General features: G+C 34.6%; 1 protein-coding gene across 1 annotated transcript in view; it reads right to left on the bottom strand.

Moving 5' to 3' along the window:
* Positions 1–452: 452 nt before the first annotated feature.
* The window catches only part of LOC106622599 (Allatostatin C receptor 1), a 28,375-nt gene continuing 14,334 nt past the window's right edge, over positions 453–14,493 (bottom strand). Inside the window, exon 2 of the mRNA XM_036358449.2 lies at positions 453–3,213. Coding sequence (XP_036214342.2) covers positions 1,244–2,986 — 1,743 coding nt within the window. The 5' untranslated portion in view covers positions 2,987–3,213 and the 3' untranslated portion in view covers positions 453–1,243. The remainder of the gene's footprint in view (positions 3,214–14,493) is intronic.

Below are 14,493 nucleotides of genomic sequence, written 5' to 3'. Positions count from 1 at the left end.
TTCAACAAGGTTTTTTTATCAATAAATTCCGGGTTTCATTTATATTCTCGTCTACACAGAATATATATTTTTTTATTACAATCTGATTACTGTGTTAACATTTATCAAATTCGAAAAAGTTTTCCTTCAGCAAATTTTTCAATTACAAAGTTTGTGTATTAGGAAATTAAAACGTACTGTAGTAAAAGCTTTTAAATACAGATTACGATTCGAAAAGTTTTTGGGTTTTGGAGTTCAATATTTTTTTAACATTAAATATATTTCTTTATTTTTTTTTTTTTATATATTACATTACATATTTCATATTTTATATTTTATATTTTTTATTTTTTTTTTTTATTTTTTTTTTGTATTTTATACTTTTAAATTTTTATATATTTGGTTTTTTTTAAAGAAATATACATATATTCAATAAAAGGTTATCATATATTCAAAAGAATAAGTTCCACATACTCAAAAGGTCGAATAAGTAAGATTTTACAGATGTTTTTCTTTTTAACTAAGTTATAATTTTTAAAATTCAATAAAATTTTAAATTTTTTGAAATATAGTTTATTTTCTCAGTCTTAATTAAAAATTTGCGATATTGACCAAAAAGGTTTGTCGATTTATGTTAAAAAATTTTGGACTGACAACATTTAAGGGATATGACATAAAGTATTAGTAGTGTTGAATACTTTTAGGGAAATTTGTGGCCAAAAGTTACCAACAATTGTTCGGGAGTCGGTGCTTTTACTAGGGAACGTCAAAAATATGCTATGTTTTCATTATGTGTCGAAGTTTTCATTATTATGTAGAACTTTGTTCTAGAGTTACTTAAATTTTTAGTAATTTGCTTTATTTCCTGTATATATTATTATTATTTTCTCATAGTTTTATTGGGTGAAAGTTACTAAAGTTTTGGAATAAAATATTATATGTTGCATGATTCATAATTATTAATAAATTATTTATTATCTCATGCCGGCAGTAGAATTATATAATTTTTCACAACAAATTCATTTCACAAATTTCCACAGGTTGCAATGGATACAACAAATTAAAAGCTCGTTTCTATTTTGAAGCATGCATTTAGGCAAAAATTGATTTGTTTTATATTATTTTGTGTCTTTCAAACAACTGACATTTAAAGATAAACGTTCTACTTTTGTTTAAAAGTAAAAATTAATTATAGACCAATCTATGACTACTGATTTTTGAATTTTGTGCAAAACGCTTAAAAGTTTAAACTTACAACCGGCGTCTACAAATCCGTCTGCAGCACCTTTCTAACCACGTCATCACGCTCCACTAGCGCGCACATTGGACGCTCATGATCAAGCACTAGTATCATCTCTTCACCCTCAATCGTGGACGCGTGCACCGTTGTGCGTCCATTCGGCTGTAGTGTCACAGTGGTGGTGCCAGCGGTGCCATCTGTGGATGCCGTTGCAGTTGCCAACAGCAGAGCAGACGCTTTCTCGCCCACCGCTGGCGCTATGGTTGTCGAAGAAGTAGTAACCGACGAACTGTTATTTGCGCCTGTTGTTGCTATACAATGTGGCTCATTTTCGTTAGCGTTGAACAGACGAGTCTGCCGATGTTTGCTGTTGCTCTGTTTTGCCAACAAACTCGGCTCGGCCTGCAGTTGAGCGTTGACTTCATGATTAGTCATACAAGTGAAAGCTTTGTAAAAGCTCTTACGAAAGTTGTCACTAAGGAAGGCATAGAGTATCGGATTTACAGCAGAGTTGGAGTAAACCAGACAGCAGAGTAGCAAGAAAATGAGTATTTCAAGTCGTGAGAGTTGACTTTGCATGGGATTAGAGTTGATGAGCGCCACCTGTGATATCCAATACGGCAGCCAACAGCATATATAAACAGTAATGACGGTAAGCACAAGGCGGGTCACCTTGCGGTGCGAACGCTTCTTCTCCTTCGACTTGTGCTTCGAGCCGACCGCATGTAGCTTACGTATGACCAAACAGTAAAAACATAAAATGAAACTGAGTGGCGTGGCGAAACCAAGAAAGAATGTGTAAAGCGTAAAGGTGGTCGCCGAATGCCTTTTATACGTTTCGGGCCATTCTATATTACAAGAGAGATTCACGCCATCCTCTTGACTAACAGTGCTCGCATAGAGTATGACTGGCAGCATTAGTACAGCTGAGGTCAGCCATGCTATGGCCGATACAATTTTAGCGATGCGTTGTGTGCGGTATTTCGTTGAGGCGATCGGATGACAAACTGCGAGATAACGATCAGCAGACATTATCAGTAGAAAGATGGATGACGTGAACTGTGTAATCGAAGTGCTAACCATATAAGCTTTACACATGTAATCGCCAAAGCGCCAACTACAAATACGCATGGTATACAATAAAAACGGTATACCGATGAGAAAGCACTCGTCGGCGATCGCCAAATTGAGTAAGTAGATATTCGTCACTGTTTGCATTTTCGAAAAGCGCACCACGACATAAATGACGAGCGTATTACCAAAGATGCCGATAAGGCATACGAGCGAGTAGAGTATAAGAGTGGCCAGATCGGCGAGTGAATTACGATGTGCCATGCAGTGTTCATAGAAAGTGCGTCTGCGTTGTGAATGTCGGCCGGTCAGAGCTGCATGAGCGTGAGAACTATTGTTTGCCGCTGACATGCTAGTGGTATTACGTATATTTCGTGGCGTTACAGTGCGTATATCGGTCCACATTTGCTGCGCGCTCGACTGCGGACTCGGCGTTACAGTATTTATGATTTTTATTTCCGTAGTACTCATTACACGCGTCACTGTACTGCTGCCTGGCCAAATTGTCGTCAGCGCTTCCGCTTTGTCGCGCTCAATTGTTTCATCGCCCTCAATCTTTTCACCCCCCTCAGCTGTCATGCGTGCCGTTGCCTCACCTGCTGTTTGCATGCAATTAAATAACAACAATGAGCTGCTAAAGATGATCAATGTTATGCTATTCACCGTCACCGTCGTTGGTAGTCGTTGCCGCCACATTTTTGTGGTATCGAATTTCGTTAAGGGCTTTGCACTTGACTGATTTGCTGCCGATGGACAGTTGACAGCTGTCAGTTGAGTTTTATGCTTTTACGCTTTAATAATGTATGTCTTGTTGTTGGCTATTAAAAGCTTCGCAAGTTATTTATTCGTTTAAGTGATTTTAATATTTTCCTGTATGTAAGCATGTACCCTTGAGGTTCAATGAGGCGTGGCTGTATATTGACCTGCAAGTAAAATATTAAATTGAAAATTTGTACAATAATATAATACTTGTTGAGGTTAAAGAAGCATAACTTTAGACTTATATTATATAGTGTACAAAGACATATTCTTATATATTTTATATTATCTCTTTAAGTTAACTATTACTATAGAGACACGCCATGCTTCAACAAGATTAGTGTTTAAGATTTGTCACTTAGACTTATCCTTAATTTCCTGAATGAAAGCGTTCAAGCGTTAGCTATTAAAGTTTTTCGCCTAAAGGTATGCTATAGTAATAAAACTTTTACATATTTAGTTAAAATATTATTTTGGTGTTGATTTTATGATTGAATATTCATGAGAAGAGTGAGGAAATTTATTTAAAGGTAAAATGCGTTTAGATTACATCTCTAAAGGTGACCCCTTTAAATGTCATTTTAGCTTCGTTTTAGTGCGAGAACCGCTCACTTGCTTTAATAATTTCCAAAACGGATATCTTGTTTTGAAGACAAGCCACTTAAATGTATATAATTTCTCTAGGTTATGAGTTTCGCATGGAGAAACAAAAACAAACAACTTGGTATGGATATAACAGACTTACGTGCGAATATACAAACTAACTGTTATACAAATATATTTACATTTCGAAAATTCCAATGAATTTGTTGCTACACTTTTGTAGGTATATGTATGGCTGTTTGTATGCAAAAGTATTTACTCTAAAGCATAAATTCATATTAATTTATTTGCGTAAATGAAAATCTCTCAATTAATGGATATAAATAAGTAAATATGAAAAAACGCATTAAGGTAGAAACGCTTGAATTTATACTAGAGCTATGCAAATGCGTGTATATGCTTTTAGGCGTATGCCAATGGAAGTGAATTCAGCGATTTGAATCATAAAATATTACAAAACATACATATACATATTTATATATAACTATGTTTACCTAGAAATGTGCAAAATTTCTTCGAAAATATGGCTGATTGTTTTTTGCACATTGTTAACTATACATTACATACATATAGGCGCATATGCGACGCGAAGTAATTTCTATAATTAAAAAACCTACTGCAGCATGGTTTACGTAACGCAATTATCAAGCCCGCCTGTGTGTACGCTTGCCGTAAACAACAACACATTATACACTTTGAGAAAAGACTCTAATCGATTTGCTGGAAATGATTTTCAAACTTATTTATACGGGGAATAAATTTTCAACCCCACAATTACTATGAAAATCCGATTATCGCAACCATTGGCGCCTCGATTTATGCTTCGTGCGTCATTTAATCTGCAGTTGCATATCTTTAGGCGCTTAAGCAATTTTAAATGCTTTTATTTAAGCGTTTGCAGTCATGAAATATCTTTAAACTCTATGCCTCACAATAGGCTTTTTTGCAATTCATTGCGCCCGCTTCATCGTCACCTAGTTAAGCGTGGCACATATGCGCCTAAAAGCACACAAACGCCAAGTAGTATGCAAAAATTCAAAGCAAACTTGTCAGCTACACACGTTTAGCAATGTCAGGTATTAATTGTAGTCGACCCCAACTCTGATGATTTAATTTGCCTCAAATTTATTTGTGGCTTCGGTGTATTTGTGAGGTCACGAGCAGTTCGTTAAACTTTGTGGTGAAAATTTTATACACTTGCGTATAAATCTAATGCAAACAATTCACTGTAAAGTGTTTGCTTATTATTTGCGCACTTCAGTCGGTGTGTATGCCCATTGGCGCCGTTGTCTGTGCCAGTGACACGCAGTTTCGTTTCCATTTACCCGAATAAATGTAGCCGCTCAACGTGAGCTTTTGTGCTTAAAAGCCGCTCACTAGTAAATGCAAACAAATAAATGTGCGCACCCATACAGACGTGCAATTTAACATCCATATACATTTAATATAGATAAATGTGTTTGTATATAAATTTTAAATATTCTTAGCGCCAACATGGCAAACAAACTCGTACGGTTATGTATTTTAAATCACCCAGTTACTAGTTCAAAGTGAATGCTAAATGGGAAAGTGTAAACGAGAAGAGTAGTCCAGAAGGATTTCCAAGAAAAGGTGTTCGGGTGTCAACTAGATCGTTTATTTATTTGAGAACGTTTTAATAAAATATGAATAAAAGTTTAATTTGCAATGTCACCGGGTAAAATTTAGTTAGACCAAGGAGATGGTCCGCGATGCTCAAATTTTGGCCTGTTTAATGAGTAGTCACATCGAGCTTTTAGAGTTGTGAAAGACCACGTTTAAGTAAGATAAATGTATAAAAATTTTCAGCCAAAATTATGTTTAACTTTTTCAGTATTAGCTGCAAATACAGGTTATTCAGATTTTTGGCCTAAAGGTATGCTTTAATAATTTAATTTTCTTTATTTTTTGTTAGCTTTTGCTGCAGATGTAGGGAGATTTTTAAGTTACATGGCGTTGGTTCATTGCTGATATTAGAATATTCGGCGGAAAGCAAAGGAGAGGCTTTAATTCGGGGTTTCGATTTTGCTAAAGTCAAAAGGTTAATAACGTCAATCGTGAGAAACCTCCTACGAAAGATACTGACCTGTTTAAGGGTTAGTCTTTGCTTCATATCTCAGTACATTTCCGTAAAAAGGTTTTCAGAATGACAAAGAATATACTTTTCTCAGGTGTCATTAAAAAAAAGTGTGTTAATATGGTAGTTAAGTCTCTCGTAAGCATGTGTATTCATCGATGGCTAACTCAACCACTTTCGAACTGGCCGCATGTGCCTTCGATTTTCTGCCAGAATTTTCCGCGTTCACAAACACACATGCACACGCGGCACTCAATCACTATTTGCGTGAATAGTCAAATGCAAATAACTCACAATGCGCTCCAAAATGTGTGCCACAAACCACATACACGTGCGCATTACAAACACAAACACACACACATATATATATATATGATATACGTAGGTGAATTTTATTTGCTTTCTTCACTTGCTTGTCGCCTGCTCACTCGTCGTGCATTGCCAAGCAAAATTATATCGTTTTGCCATCATGGGTATTCTTGTGTATGCGTGTGTGTGATTCTAGGAAATGAGTTGCTACTTTCTGCTGGCATTTCGGTTGACTTCACTTCCGTTGCTCTACTTGAATTTAAAGCATTGCCACGCGCACTACGATGACACAAACATATGCGTTTGCCATGATGCTCCTTAGCTACATGACAACAAACACGTTAGCTGATATAAGCGCTATGGTTGTTGTATAAATAAGTTGATTTTAATATTAAATGACGTTCAATTGAATTTCGGCTATTGTGTGCTGGTTTAGAGAAATTGACACAAGTGAGGCAGACGATGACCAGGGTGAAGAGTACACGATGGGAGGCGATCTGCTGTGATACGTTTCACCATATTAAAGTATTTACTTCAAGCGAAGTGAGTAAAATAGATTTAGACGAAACTGATTTAACCGCACCTGTCACTTCATTTTATTTACTGTTTCCAAGATAAATTGCTTTTCAAAATGGAAATGAGCGGATCAATCATATTTCAAGAGCCTTAACAAACTACCAATAGAATTTCAGATTCATTTTTCAATCTTCATTCAATCTTTTATTGAATAACAATATTCGGACTAGGAAAATGGTAATGTATAGGTTTTTTGTGTAGTAACGACTCTGTAATTAATTTATAGCTGTTTTACCTCTCTCTCTCTCTCTTTTTTTTCTCCCTGAATTTATTATTTAAAACAGCTGTTATATGAACTGCCTAATATGCTCGTATCTGTTTGGGAAATTTTTTGAAAAAAGTATTGAAAAATGTATGGGATTGGAACTAAAGTTCGACAGTGTGGGTAACCATGAACTCAATGCACTCGATTAGAGTTATCCTTCTCTTGCAAATTATATAGACTTTATTCCAACCTCTATTTCCCTAAGTTCCTACAAGATTGCAGGATAAATTAATAGTTACAACAAATTAACCCAATTGCAGTTACCCAAATTTATTGTTATTGTAACTGTCAGCGTGTGTTTCAGTATTGGTGGCAGCACTTTGCGCTGAATGCAATTTATATGATTGTCTTGAGCGTGTTATTTTATATACGCCATTTGAGCTTTAACGAGATGTCTTAGTTGCTAAAATTGCAGAGCTGAGCTTGTTTGTATTGTTGTTGCAAAAGCGCAATTCCCTCAACGCTTTTGTTTTGCGCACTAAACGCCGATTGCTTTCAATTGTCCGACGAGCACTTTCAATTGGTTACGAAATTTATACAATTTAACGGTACTAAATTGCAGCAGCTAACGGTAGTGGCATTACCGGAAATCAGAGTGGCAGCAACAACGTAACGGTATGTTGCATTGCGGTACTTGTGAACGCATTAAGTTGCCAATTTGTATAAATGTTCGGCGATAAATGGCAATTGGAAATCGTATTTTGCATCTATTGTTGTTGTTGTTCTTGTTGTAGTACTACACCCGTAACAGCAATGGTGGCAAAAATGCCCGAACCAATATGCAAACAAACACACAATCGAAATTGTAATGCGAATTGATGTTAGTGGTGTGTAACTGTGTATGTGTGTGTGGCAGTGTTTGCAACGTGCAACGTGGAGGCACGGCGACATGTAAGTGCCAATCAAGTGACAACAAAAACCAGTAGCGATAAAAACAATAAAATGTCATTATAGCAACAAAAAATGCGACAATAAGAATTAGAACAACAAAAAGAGTTACAACAAAAATAACACGCACTGTGTTACAAATAGCAGCGAAATGGCCAAAAATATTTTTTTATATAAATTGTTGTATTTTTTTTTGTTTTGACACGAACTTGGAAACCAAATCACATCGATATTGCAACATTATTTTTGTTGCAACAGCTGATGTTTTTGCGTGCTTGCTCGCGTAAGTGTTGCGGCAAATGGCAGGCAAACAAATAAACAAATCGAATTGCAAGTGATGGTCATTGAAATGGCAGCGTTGAAAACCGGACAAATGGCTAATTAAATGCAACACTACAAAAACACGCGAAATGAGTGCAAACTGTGAAAATGTGGCAGCTTGTTCTGCCAAAAACATTTCACGGAAACTGAAACTAATTGTGTGATAATGAAGTTGTTGGTAAAATTTGACTTTAGTTGCGGTAAAAAGATGAAAAAGGAATGCTTGCGAAATAAGTTGAAGATTTATTTTGATTTCTATCGGCCAGTTTGTATGGCAGCTATGTGCTATAATGGTCCGATCTCCACAATTTCAATGATTTAGCTTTGATTTGGAGAATAATCTATTTTTTTTTTGTGAGGATAATTTCTCAAATTAAAAAGTTTTCCATAAAAGAGCATGATTTTGATTGTTCAGTTTGTAGGACTGCTACATGTTATAGTCACCCGATTTGAACAATTTCTTGGGAGATGGCATTATTACTTTGGAGAGTAAGCAATGCCAAATCGTATTACATACATAGATACATTTTTATAAATTTTACTGCTCTCTCCTTGGTTTAACTCCTCTTTAGTGAATATAACTACCGACATTTAGCAAACCTATGATAAAGTGAGAAAGAGAGCAAAAAGGTATTTGAGACTGAGAGTAAAAAGTATGGTCTTAGACCATATATGTTGTATGATGTACTGAGTTCAGCGGTAATACCTATACCTATATATTATTTCATATTTTTAACTAAATACTTTATTTAGAATCTGGCCGAAGTGTGTAACCATTTTCTTATCCATTAATTTTTATTTATATGTACTTCAAGTAAGATGTCAATATGTCTATCAACTCGTTGAGCCGATTGAATATGACAGCGGTCTTTATTTAAGGAAGTTGAGACATTTTACAATATTAAGACGTTTTCAAGGCGACCTATAAAGTGAAAAAATAAGTTTTTAAAGTCTTTTCGCTCGTAAAACTCATTAAGAAATGAAAGTGAATTGTAATTGAAATGCATAAATATTTACATAATAAATCACTTCCGAGGAGTGATGGACAGAAGACGGCCGAAGTGTATGAGCAAGTTTACGGTAAACAACATGTATATTTGCTTGTGCATGGCGTTTTAATGCTGATTTTTTACTGTTCAAACCATTAGCGCCGCCAATTTGATGCCAATGAAAACAAACGAATCCATTAGCCTAGTGGCAACTGATTTCGAAAAAACGAACAAAATTTCATGCTCGAAATAAGCGAAGAGCAGCCACAAGTTGAAATGAGAAAAGCAGAAGAAGAGGGAGAATGTTTTCGTAAAAAAAGTACACCAAACTGGAAAATGTAAACACATCTCAAAAAAGTCATAAAAGATTGGCAAGCTGGAACGAATAGCAAAAGTCGCAAATGCTAATACACACGATGTTGTTGTAGTATTTGCTTGAAACAACAAGTAGTCAGTCAATTGTAAGAACTTAGGAACAATCGCAAAAACACTAGCAAAAACAGCAAGAACAACAAGTGACTAGCTATCAACAAATATCAACAAAGCGTGATTGCTGTTAGACCAACAACAACTGCGACAGCAACGCCAACCTTGTCGTCGACCACGACAATTGATTTTGATTGGATTGCTTTAAAGCTTGCTGAGTACTTCGCCAGAAATGGTTACGGTTGTTGTCTGAAGATGTATGTTCGATTTCAATTTGTTCAGTGGAAGTGTTTGCTGAAACTCAAAACTTTCATTGGAGTGCCTAACAAATTCGATGGCCGTTTAGTGGCTGAGCTCTGATTGAATTGGTTTTTCTTGACATATTGCTTCGAAAAAGAAAACCGTAGAAGGAAGGATTAGAACAATATTTCTGGTAATGTAAACAGTACAGAGTATTCTTAACTTTAGTAAAGCGACATTCAGTATTTCTTGTAATGACTATTTTTTCTCTACGCTAGCTTAAAACAGGTATCTACAAGAAACGTTGAGACTTTCAAGTATCAAAACACATTTGTTGTCATTTATGAAAATCCTAATTAAATACTCTAATTAAAAGTATACGGACAACAAATTTGTGTGGATGTACATATATCATTAAATATATGTAAACCTGTTGAGAATTGTAAATATTTTTGTGCTCACGAAAGAAAACGTTGTTTACTTTCTTTTGGATTCACATTTTGGTAAGCGGATGTTTACGGAAGACAATTTATGCCCTATTTTTAGCAGAATTCTTGTTCAGATGAGTTTTCGATTGAACTTAGAATTTACTAATATTGCATGTGAAGGCATTTTTGGACGTTAAAGTACCAGTAGTGAAAAGTTTTGTCACTTAATGCTGAAAAAGTATTGCAGCTAGTTGAACCGTAATACAAGTCATAAAAATTTCCCTTTAATTCAGTCATTAATTAGTTTGAGGGATATGGTCATATATTTTTGGCGCTCGCACTTTCGTAACAAGAACGTTCAGCTAAAACTTAGTTGGCGTACAAATCAAAATTAATGGACGTGTTAAATATATACGAATTACCAGCTGCAAAGTTTTGCAAAGTTTAATTTAATTTTTCGGCAATTAAACAGACAATGACCAAGTCTGTGGCAGTGGTTTTAGATTTTAAAGAAATATTTTATGGCAACTATGAGAATTTATCTATACTGTTATTAAAGATGTTGGGTTATGATAACATAATGAGTTTAGTACAAATGAAAAATTTGTGATATCAACTTCTTAGGGTGGTATAATTTGAAGCCTTTCTTCAATGAGTGCAAAAATTGTTATTATTCAAAAAAAATTCATCACAATGTTGCTTTCTCTTGAGTTATTCTAAAATGTCAAATAGAAGAGCGGAGAAAACGATCTGCGGAGAAACGAGTGCCGTAAATGGTAAACATTCAGCAATAGTATGTGGAAGTAATGAATAGATATGATTGGTTACTCCGAGCTTAGTGAGAATATTCCCTTTTCTTCAGCTTGATGTCTTTGTTGTTGCTTTCAGATACAATTTGTTCTAACCGAAAATAGCTCTCAAAATTTTTGGTCTGATTCTGTTCTGTATCTCTTGATATTAATACTCTCCTTTGAATCTGATTGGTACTATAGTTTTCTTTATAATATAAGTTACAAAAATTTGAAGTCGGTCGTGATACTCTTCGCTATATTTGCCCCGAACGCTAAAAGTAGGCAAATTTCTTAATACAAATTTGTTTCTTACATTTCTCCAGATTTTAATTCATAGCACGCCGAGTGATAGTCATCTACCCAAATCAATTTTTGTTATCGGCTTACACTCCTAAATGTAGGCAATATTTCATACGCCTTCGTCTTAAGGTAACTAAGGCTAAAAACTGGTAAAATGAAGCATACTTTTAGAACTTTGTTTTAAATAGATTGTAAAATGTATAAATAAAGTTGAAAGATTAAAATAAAGCCGAATAAGTGTCGTTACACCTATCTATTTTAGATTCTATAATTTAAATTGCTAATTTGAAATTCCAATTAGGCACATGTTTGCTGCAAAAAAGCACAGATGCATTTGATGGCATGATAACCTTCAATAAACTGAAATAAAGTAATCAATGTAAAAAAAGTTTGCTGAAAATCGTTTTGTCTAACTACAGTTATATGGTTTTACAATGTTGTGTATGTGTGCTAGCTAATTTTTGAGTTGTACGTTTTTAGGGGTTTTTAGGATGTAAAACGATACAGTACTTGTGTGGTTTACAGCAACAAAATTTTTACAAAACTCGCATAAAAACAACAACGAGAATGAATTTTCAATGGATGTGTTCATGTCAGATTGCCGTACTCAAAACTATATTTGAGTTATTTTGATAGATTTTAAAAATGTATTTTACTGCCCAAAAATACAATTTATTAATATCACAAATAATATATGAAAATTATTTAAGGAGAAATTCACAAAAAGTCAGAGTAAATCGGATTAAAAATCGAAATGAAAAATATTCACAAAATTTGTTCGAGTAAAAGAGTCAACGAACAATGAAAATGAATGTAACAAAATTTATTCTTCAACATAGAAAAGCCAAGCCGAAGGCTTCAATAGCAGAATGAGTGAGGAGAATTTCCATTAAAATATAGTAAGACAGTGAGACTATGAGAAAATGCTTAAACCAAGATGAGAGAGAAAGAGGGGAGCTGCCTTGTAGATAAATGTGTGTATACAGGGTGCGTCATCGTTTTGCGCGATATGTGGAATTTCTTTTATTTATTCCATTACAATTTATTTCGAATATATTTTGAATACAACATAAATCAAGTGGACATACCAAAATGAGATATTTTTATTGAAGTTTTCATAGCGTTTACGAGCTTCTTGTGTGGCTTAGATTTAGAATATTTCGAACGTATGTTTGGCTTAAGTTAGTTAATGGTACGATAGTATCTGAGTGTACACTTTTAGTCACATAAATGTCTAAAAATAATCCCGAAAAAAGTCGTATGAAGCGAGTAAAGGCTAGCGACTCAGATGGCCAGTGAAACTCATCTCTATGTGATATCAGATTTTGTTTTTTGTTTCAGAAATTCAATGAGCCAAGATTTACTGGCATAGACTTCCAGTGACTACTTCGTTCTGTTTGAAAAACGTTGTACAATGTTGATTTCGGTACAAATATTGGTTAAATCAGTTTTTTTTGGTTGTGACGTTCTATAGCCCGCGAATAAAATTTTTGTGCCTCCAAATACGTCAACTCTGCTTCATAATACCCTGTACACTGTAAAATTGGCCTCGCCGCTTTTAAACATTATTTTTAAGCCGCTAATGCGGCGAGTACTTATTGTGGTACAAAAAGATGTTATCAATCCACTCATTCTTCAAGTCTAAATCAAAATTATAAAACTATTATATATTGACAGAAGAACTGGCACACCCTATATATATGTATATGAGTAAGGGTATGATATACATGTTGCAAGTCACAATTCATTTATATTTATGTAGACCTGCTACAATGACATTAAAAATGATAAATCTTCCAGCAAAAAAATATGGCAAGCCTGCGGTTGAGTTTAAAATCCACTCAAGCGGGGTACGAAAAGAAGTATATTCATACAGATATATCTACATATAGTAAAATGAACAGCTATGGTGCGAATTTTGCTAGCTCATGCCGTTGGAGGCATAACTGTATAGACTAGCAAGAAAGTTGACAGCCTATTGTGTTTAGCTTTAATTTTATTTGGCTTTTACACATTATCGCCTGCCTTTATTCGCCTACTACAAAAACAAATATAACACACAACAAAGATACATACAAGCGAGTCTTAGAAAGTCGAGATAGCAGTTAAGCGCCGGAAAATAAGATAAATTATGCAGGCTGTCTGGTGGTGTGTTTGGCAGACGATCACAGCAAGCCGCAAAAGCAAAACATAAAACAAAAGAAAAAAGAAAACAAAAACTAAGGAAGCAGAAAATATTGTTTGTTGTCGCCTGCTATGAAAACAGCTAACAAATTTAATAAACTATAACTGTATATAGGATTAGTGCATACTTTTATGCGTCGCCACACAGACAAAAGGTAGTGCGCTACAACTAGGTTAGTAAACAAGTAAATAAATATAGAGAAGAGAGATAATACATTTATCTCTTTAAAGCACTGCGTAAGTAAGTTAAAGAAAATGGGTACAAAAAAAAATTATTTCAAAATAAGCGCTCTAACTAAATATAAAAAGGCAGTTATGAGGTATTTAACATAAGCTGATAATAACAAAAGTTTTACAAAAGCTTTTAAATTCGGGGTAACTATAAAAGATTTTAAATTTATTTATGCGCAAAGATTCATCCTAAAAGTATGCATATGTAGTTATAAGCATATTAAAAAAGTTTGAATTTCCTAGACTTTTGTTGGATAGAAGTATGGGCGAGGACGGGCATGTAAGTTTGGTGACTTTGAGGTAAAAAGCTGTGGGCTTCAGTTAAAGAATGCATTGTTCGAAAATTATTAAGGGTTCCCTAACAGTGAATATAAATAGATGATGAAAACTTTGAAATCAGAAAGATTTCTAGTTCCAATAAGTTTTTCAATGTTGATTTCCAGCGATATTTATGTTGCACGTAGGTGAGAAAGATTGAGTTCTCATTTTAGTGTGTCCACATGATTAATTCAGGTGGGAAATATTACAGTAGTTGGCATTTACTTTGGTACCGTAAAATTGTATATCCACCGAGGTCTTCTAAAAAAATTATCTAGATGCTCTAGAACGAACCGCTGATTGAATTGTTTCATTATAAGGTTAATGACGCTATTGTTTAGATTTTGCCGAGGCCAATAACCCCTTTGTTTACATTTTATGCGGCCAATGACCCTTTTGTTTACATTTAGCCAAGTCCACAACCTTTGTTAATATTTAGCCGAGACAACAACCTTTGTTTACATAATGCGGTTAATAACC

The sequence above is a fragment of the Bactrocera oleae genome, chromosome 6 (assembly GCF_042242935.1).
Source record: "Bactrocera oleae isolate idBacOlea1 chromosome 6, idBacOlea1, whole genome shotgun sequence".
Taxonomy (NCBI): Eukaryota; Metazoa; Arthropoda; class Insecta; order Diptera; family Tephritidae; genus Bactrocera; species Bactrocera oleae.
The sequence above is the reverse complement of the archived record's forward strand: the minus strand, read 5'-3'. Positions and strand labels throughout refer to the sequence as shown.